At 41.0% G+C, this 7,511-nt stretch overlaps 1 protein-coding gene across 1 annotated transcript in view; it reads left to right on the top strand.

Annotated features, from left to right (window-relative positions):
* CUL9 (cullin 9) overlaps window positions 1-7,511 on the top strand; it is an 85,329-nt gene that overhangs the window by 31,894 nt on the left and 45,924 nt on the right. Inside the window, 3 exon segments of the mRNA XM_025192092.1 lie at window positions 2,678-2,816; window positions 6,239-6,435; window positions 6,918-7,305. Coding sequence (XP_025047877.1) covers window positions 2,678-2,816; window positions 6,239-6,435; window positions 6,918-7,305 — 724 coding nt within the window.

Raw genomic sequence — 7,511 nt, forward strand, 5'->3', positions numbered from 1 at the left:
GAGGGGCCTGGACCTGAGTTCTGTGAGCTAAGGGGGCAGGGGGAGTTGTGATTTTTTTCCATGATAAGAAACCTAAAATCAAATGCCAAAATGTATAGGTATTTAGAATTTATTTTATTATTGCGATTGAGGCACTGGTAGGCTTCCAAATTGCTTTAAAATTTTAAATGTATCAATAAAACATTATGTTCAACTGATACCTGTGTGTGTGTGTGTATGTGTAGTGGCATTTCATTGTAATCACAGATGTTGAGATTTTTCATTGGAGAATTTGCGAAATTTTTTTTTTTCAGGGAAAACCCAGGATCCCTGGTGATAAGCCCAAGGAAGTTGTGGTCGATGTCTCTGCCTTTGAGTGAGAGAGTATATTACTTCTACCATCTACCTTTAGTTACTGTAACCATATTTATTCTCATAATAGCCATTCTTTTCTTTCTAGAATGTTACCATCAAAAGCTAGGGTGCATCCATTATGCACACCTTGGAACAAAACAAGGTATTGGGGTTTTTGTTCTGTGTTTGAATATCTATCTGGACTTTTTCATCTTATATGGTTTTGCAGGTGAGAATGAATATAGGATGGAACTGATGTACCATTCTTCAACAAATTCTGTCTTTAGAAATCTTTTGGATCTGTATATTTAGAAATGTAGCTATGACTGTTGCTCAGAATTTATTGGGTGTTGGACTAGATGACCTCTGGAGGTCCCTTCCAGTCCTACTTTTCCATGACGCTGCTATGATTTTTCAAAATTTTGAGAGTACATTTAGTGTGGTCATTATGCAAGAGCAATTATGTGAGTAGAAATGGCTTTACTTTGCAGTTAGATTAGCAGCACAGGCAGGGCTTATGGTACACTTAGAAAACTGAACACCATCATGTCTTTGGTCTTTCTGTAGTGTGACTCTACAGATTACTTGTTAAGGTTGTTAGTATCTGCCTAGTTTTCTTAGCACTCATGCTTTTCTGCCTGATCTTGACTTCCTTATTCTTCTGGAGATTTAATACGTCTTAAACCATAAATTGTCAGATTATTCCAGTTGCTAGGATTGCTCTCTGAACTTCCTCACACACTGCTAGTAACGCATTTCTGTCACTTTTATTCTTGCATTGTTTCCTTGTCTTGGTCCTGTTTTGTATTCTTTTTATCTGAACACCTGTCCCAAAACCTAAATTTCTGCTAACTAATTTGCTGAAACCCAATTCCTTCTTCACTAGTAATGATAACTGATGGTTTTGGTTCATTTGTTCAGTCTTCTTTCCTTGTATTTTTTAAACAACCATTTTAACAGATATTCTCTCACTTGCCTCTCTTATTTTTCTCTCTCCACCCCCACTTCCTTCCACAGCCCAGCCTGGCCTGATTACAAGCTGTGTATTCTTCACAGAAAACCCATGAGTTGCCAGTCTAATAACTTCACCTTTCACAGCCTGGGTGTGTTCCTTCCTGCTCATATTCCTCTTTTACACACTCCCTACTATTTCCCATTCTCCACAACAGAATTCTGTTCCTAGATCTTTTCTTGTCTCTCCAATCACTTTCTGAAAAGAAACATTTAACTCTGTTGTGTCTGTAACTACCAACTTCTAGCTGCACTTCTGTCCTCAGTGATGTAACAAATTCTGAGCTCTTGAGATAAAAATGGAAGACTCTTTGTATGTCAGCAAATCTCATTGTTCTTGGACCTGGAAGAAAGGGCAGTTTTCAGTCTAGGAGTTTTGTTGTAAGCCAGGTCTTTCTTCAGAGGCTCAGTTTCCAGTTTTTCTTTTGGTACTTTTCATTTGTAGGCTTTGATTTTTTAAACCTTTATTTTTGTGCTATCTGCAGGTTCAACCTGCCTCTCTGTAAGAAGATACTATTTTTGGAACAAGAGTGTTTTCTTCCATAAGGGTTTTAAGAAGTTCCCAAAGCGGGCTGCCTTCTCTTTGCCATTTAAAAAAAAATTGTGTTAAGGAATCTGTGGCCTAGGAAAGCAGAAATCTTAAATGTAGAGAAGATAAAGCACTTACAGAACATGATTGGACTTGTGTACATGATTCCATGTTTTTCAAACACTAACCTTTACTTGGCAGACAGAACTCTTGGGGTAGAAGCGATATCTTTTAAAAGATATCGCTTCTACCCCAAGAGTTTTGTCGGCCTCTGCTTTTTAGACCAACATGGCTACAACCTATATCCCTGAAACCTTTACTCAGGAAACTTGAGCTGTATGTTTGCTGTTGAGGGCTAAGACTTGTTTGACTTGGAGGAAGTTTTTTGACATACCTAAGATGGGATCATTTGGAAAGTATCCACAGAGGCCGTACAGCAGAAAATATCTCTGTCTGAATGTCTTGTTCCTAGATATGTGTAGTTAATAAGCAGCACAGAGAAGTCTGATAACGATTATATATAAGTAGTTTCAAAAGTTTTTTTTTTTTTCCTTTAAGAGGACCTAGCGCACAATTGAAAAACTTGTTAATATATAGTCATTGCATATTTAGAGTCAGAAAATACATATGTTTGTATCTTTTTATTGAGAAGGCTGTATCTAATTTGTTTTATAAATGTGGGCTTGTGCAGAGGTACATTACTCAGCATGTGAGGGAGCAGAGGGTGTAGTGTTATATAAATAGAGAAGGGAATACATAAGGAATGGGAAAGTGGCCAATCATTCTGGTCTGTCTTACCCGTAGGTTTTGTGGCAGTCTACAGGCCGGACCTACTGGGTGCACTGGCACATAATACAAATTATCGTCTCTGGAAATCAGCCTGAAGAATCTGCTCCCAAGGAAAAGGTATCCAGTCTGACAGAGAGCTTGAAACTGAACACAGGTGAGACTATGTGTACCCTGTCCATGTGCATACATGCATGCACATATACATATACATGCATATGTGTGTACTTTCTCTCCCTAGCATGCTCTTGTCTGTTTTGGGGGTGATAAGTCTTGCGACTGGTCATGTTTTCTTTCTATAGTAGTGACTTAAATTTCTTTTGGTTTTCCCCCCTATAGAAAACTAATTTTTGTTTGCTTGTAAAGGGGGAGATATCTTGCCAAGCAGTAGTGCTGCCACTTAGGTCCTGTGTGTGGGTAAGGTAATAACGAAAATGTAAAAATTTCATTTAGACATCAACATTACTCATGAAAATGCTCATTAGAATTTAATTGAACAAACAACTAGAAACCATTGTATTAGAATTTTTTGGCATTAACTGAAAATGAAACTGCCTTATTCAGTTGGTCTAATAAAAGATATCACATTTACCCAAATAACCTTGTCTGCCTATTAAACTTGTTGATGCGTATCAAATCAACATGAGTGAATAAAATATAATAAAATACAAATCATTTGTATTTAAATTACCTTATTCTATTTTTATTTAGTACCCCTGCTCTCTGCAAGTCCATTCATAACATCTGAAAAAGTATGCTGTAGCTTATGGAAGCTCATGCTTCTCTGAATGAGTTAGGGTACTGTGGCACCTTATAGCTAACGTAATTGAATGGGTTTAAATGATTGCAATTCCCTTTGTGGGCCTTCTTATTTTGATACAAGTATAATTGATTTCAATTTAATTTAAATTTGTTCCTAATTACTTTAGTCTAAACTGGAACAGGCCTGGTTTAAACTGGAATGTGTATGTGCTAATACACTTTGGCACTGGTGTAACTAATTTGATTTAAAATAAGATCTTTAGCTAAACTGCTGCCATTATGCATAAAGACAAGGTTTAGATGAGAGAACTCTAGTGCAGATTTTTACTCGCAGACTTTCATTTGATCATCTTTTAACTTTTTTTTCAGTTAAAATGTTTGATTGAAATTTTGAAATGAAATAAAATGAACTTTCCCTAAGAGTCTTGCAGTGTTCTGTGAATTCCAGACAATATACGATTTTTGTTGCTGTCTTCTGAATCTCACCATTTCTTTAAGATCCTTTTTAGTGCATGTGTGTGTGGGAACTGGATATAGTATTCCAGTAACTATTAATCAATTTTGAGGCTAAAAAGGTGTTACATCACCTACTCTGACTTTCTGTATACAAGTCATAGAGTTTCACCCCATTATTCTTATATTTAGCCTAATAACTTGTTTGACAAAAACGTATCTTCTAGGAAAGAATCCAGTCATCACTTGAAGGCATTAAGAGATGGAATATCTTCCAATTCCTTTGGTAGTTTGTTTCAGCAGTTAGTTACTTTCACTTAAAACTTTGCGTCTTATTTCTTGCTTCAGTTTTCTTTCATTGGTTCTTGTTATACCTTTTTCCCGCCAGACTAAAGTGTGCTTTAATACCTGGTATATTCTCTCTTGTTGTGATCTGTAGCCGTTCTTCTAAATCGATTTTTCTTAGCTGTCAAGTTGCAGGTTTTTTTGTGAGCCTGAAGCAAAGTAGTCGCTGAGTAGCGTTGCCTTCTTTGTGTCTCCTGTTAATAGCTCACCCTCAATAGTGAGTGGTAGACCTTGGTCTTTATTTTCTGTTTATTGTTTTTAACATCCCTTGCCTGCTATATCTCGGGTTTTCCACTTTGCTTATTTTTTGGGGCCCTGCAAATTTTTGGTATTTCTTAGTGTAATTTCTTAGTGACTTTCCCTTCCTTCCATTGACAAATATTTCTCTTGATATTGAGGAAGTGAAGAAGTTGCTTGTGGAACCACCTTGTGTCCTTCATTTTTATCTTCCCACCAGGTTGGAAAAGCTTTTGTTGAGCCTCCAATACTATGTCCATTAGGAACTGCCAGCCCTTGTGGACACTTTTTCCTTCAGTGTGTTTACTCAAGAGACCTCGCCTATTATTTCTCTGAGTTGGTTGACATCTATCCTCTTGAAGTCTGGTATTCTTGTTTTGCTAATCTTGGGTGTTTTCTTTCTTAGAATTATGAATTCTCTCATATTGTGATCACTTCCTCACAAGTTTTCCATGCCTTCATGCTTGCAGCCAAATCCTTCTTATTGGCCAGAGCAAGGTCCAAGAGCAATAGTATAGAATAGCCTCCTGCTCAAGGCAGGATCAGTCTTGTATAAACCATTTCAGATAAGTGTAAGTTAACATGCTCTGAAAAACATCCAAAGATAAAGATTCTGCAACTGCTGGATCTCTTCCGGTGTTTAACTACCCTTATAGCAAGAAAGTTCTTTCTGATGTCCAGCCTAAATTTCCTTGCTGCAATTTAAGACTGTTTCTCTTTGTCCTGTGCCCTATGGCTACAGAAAATAGTCTATTAACATCTACTTTATAACCACTCTTCAGTATTTAAAGGCTGTTATCAAATTTCTCCTTGATCTTCACTTCTCCAGACTTGAATTGTTCCAGTTTTTTCAGCCTTTCCTTTTAAGTTGTTTTTTCTAGGCCTGTAATAATCTTTTTGCTTGCTGCTGGACTCTTTCCAATATGTTCACATCATTCTTGGACATGGAGTACCTGGTACATGGTACTCTAGCTGAGACCTTATCAGCGCTGAATGCGTGAATCACTTATTTTGACTTGCAGGTGATACTCCTGTTAATATAAGCTAGCATGCTGTTGGCTAGTTTTACAGCAGAGTTGTCCAACTGGCAGCCCATAGGTTACATGTGGCCACGAGGGGTTAAATTGCACCCCGCAGGGTCTAGCCTGGTTGCCATTCCCCATTGTTGTGGCTATAACAGCAGCTGGAGCCTCAAGTCTCCCCCTCCTTCCTTCAGCTTTTGTTTATCAGGTTAAAAATAACTCTTTAATTTAAATATCATTGGCTTACTTTCCTCTCTTCATTGCCTTGAGCCTGGAAACAGGAGTATATTTCTGAAAGCCTTACTCCTTGGTTTTGTTCAGGGTGGCTTCCTTTCTTTTGCCACTACTTGGCAGGTAGACCAGCGGTTTTCAAGCAGCTTTCCATGGGGTGGTGGGTTTCTACAATAGAGATTGTGGGTAACGGTGGGCCTGGAGGCAGTACACTGCTATTGCCAGGCCAGGTCGCCTGGCTCCATGTCAGCTCATGCAGCCTGCAGAGCCTGGGATAGGTGTTCTGTGGTGGAAGAAATGGTACTGGAAGCATTTTGTGACTTTAGGAAGCGTGAAACTTCTGAGCCAGAGAATGAGAGCAGCAGCTTTGAGTGTTTGCATCCTGGAACATGGATGCCTGAATAGCTCAGACAGATCTCTTGTGTGCAACAGAAGGGTCTGTAACAGTATAACTGCCATGCCAGGGCACCCCAAAGTTAGTTTTGGTCTGTGGGTGCATTAAAAGCTCTCACTTTGTCGCTGTGTTTAGCTGCAGTTACCCAGACATTTTACTGCAAGCCCCTTGGGGGGCTGTACTCCCTGCCATACCTGATGGACCAGCAGGGCGAGGATACAGAGACCCTGAGCCGAGCTGAGTGGTGGGAACTGCTCTTCTTTGTTAAGAAGCTAGAACTACATGAGCAACAAGAGATCACTCACCTCATCTGGCAGCACCAAGAGGAACAGGTGTGGGAAGGAGCTGGTAAATGGCAAGAAGGGGTTGGCACAGGGAGCAGAGCAGGCTTATGGGGGTATGGCAAATCAGGGAGGAAAGTAGGAGAAGAGAAGTGGGTTGTGGAGTTAGGGGAAAGGATAGAAACAGAGAAAAGGAAGGAACAGGTAACTGTGGTGGGAGAGGAGGAACCATAGTGGAATAGGAAAAGGGTTGAATTTTGGGAAACTGGTGGGGAGGTGGGAGAGACACGAGTGGAATGAGGGGGAATGAGGACTGTAGATGACACAGATAAATGCATGTAAGAGAGGAGAGCAGCTCGTCCCAGATCTAGGCAACATAATCGTGTCCACTGGGTTCCAGATGAGCAAGCTGCAGACATGGGGATCTGTGGAAAGAAATGGCTGGTCTTGCCCATGACAGGTTTGGCTGCCCCTGGGTGGGTGTCAGGCCTGCAGAGGGGCCCTGAGGATTAACTCAGACCTCTGCGTTCCAGGTGTTGGAGCTAGATGAGGAAGCCCTGATCCAGCTGTCAGTGCCCTTGGAGTTGGTCCAGAAGGTGCTTTGGGTCCTGTGCAAGCAGTGCCAGGGCAGCACCCTGAGTGACCTCCACAACTCTCATGTCTACATCAAGTACTTCCTCAGCAAGGGATGGGAGGAGCAGGACAGTGTTGGGGTAAATGTGGTCCCTTTGGAATGTGCTGGCCATGGGAATGCCTTCCTTGAAGCCATGGCGTCCAAGAAACCAAAGACAGACCTTCCTGCTGCTGATGTGCCTTCCCCCACCCCAGCCACCGTGGAGAAATCAGACTTGCAGCTATTTAGTGAACTCTTCAAAGCAGAAGGGCTGATTTTGCCAGAGTTCCTGGAGGAAAAAGCCAAAGGTAAGTGCCAGCAGGAAGCCCAGGTGTCCTGCAGGGGGTGACTGCTCTGGGCAAGTTGCTTCAGGGGGCTCTTTATGTAGAGAGGATCCCTGCTGGCTTAGGCAAGAGCATCCTCTGGGCATGTGGGAGAAGTGAGCGTAGGGCTTGAGTGGGGGAACCCAAGGTTTGCTCAGGGAGTGGATGGGCTTGGGAGAGGGAGGCAGAGT

The sequence above is a fragment of the Alligator sinensis genome, unplaced genomic scaffold (genome assembly GCF_000455745.1).
Source record: "Alligator sinensis unplaced genomic scaffold, ASM45574v1 scaffold390_1, whole genome shotgun sequence".
NCBI classification, from domain to species: Eukaryota; Metazoa; Chordata; order Crocodylia; family Alligatoridae; genus Alligator; species Alligator sinensis.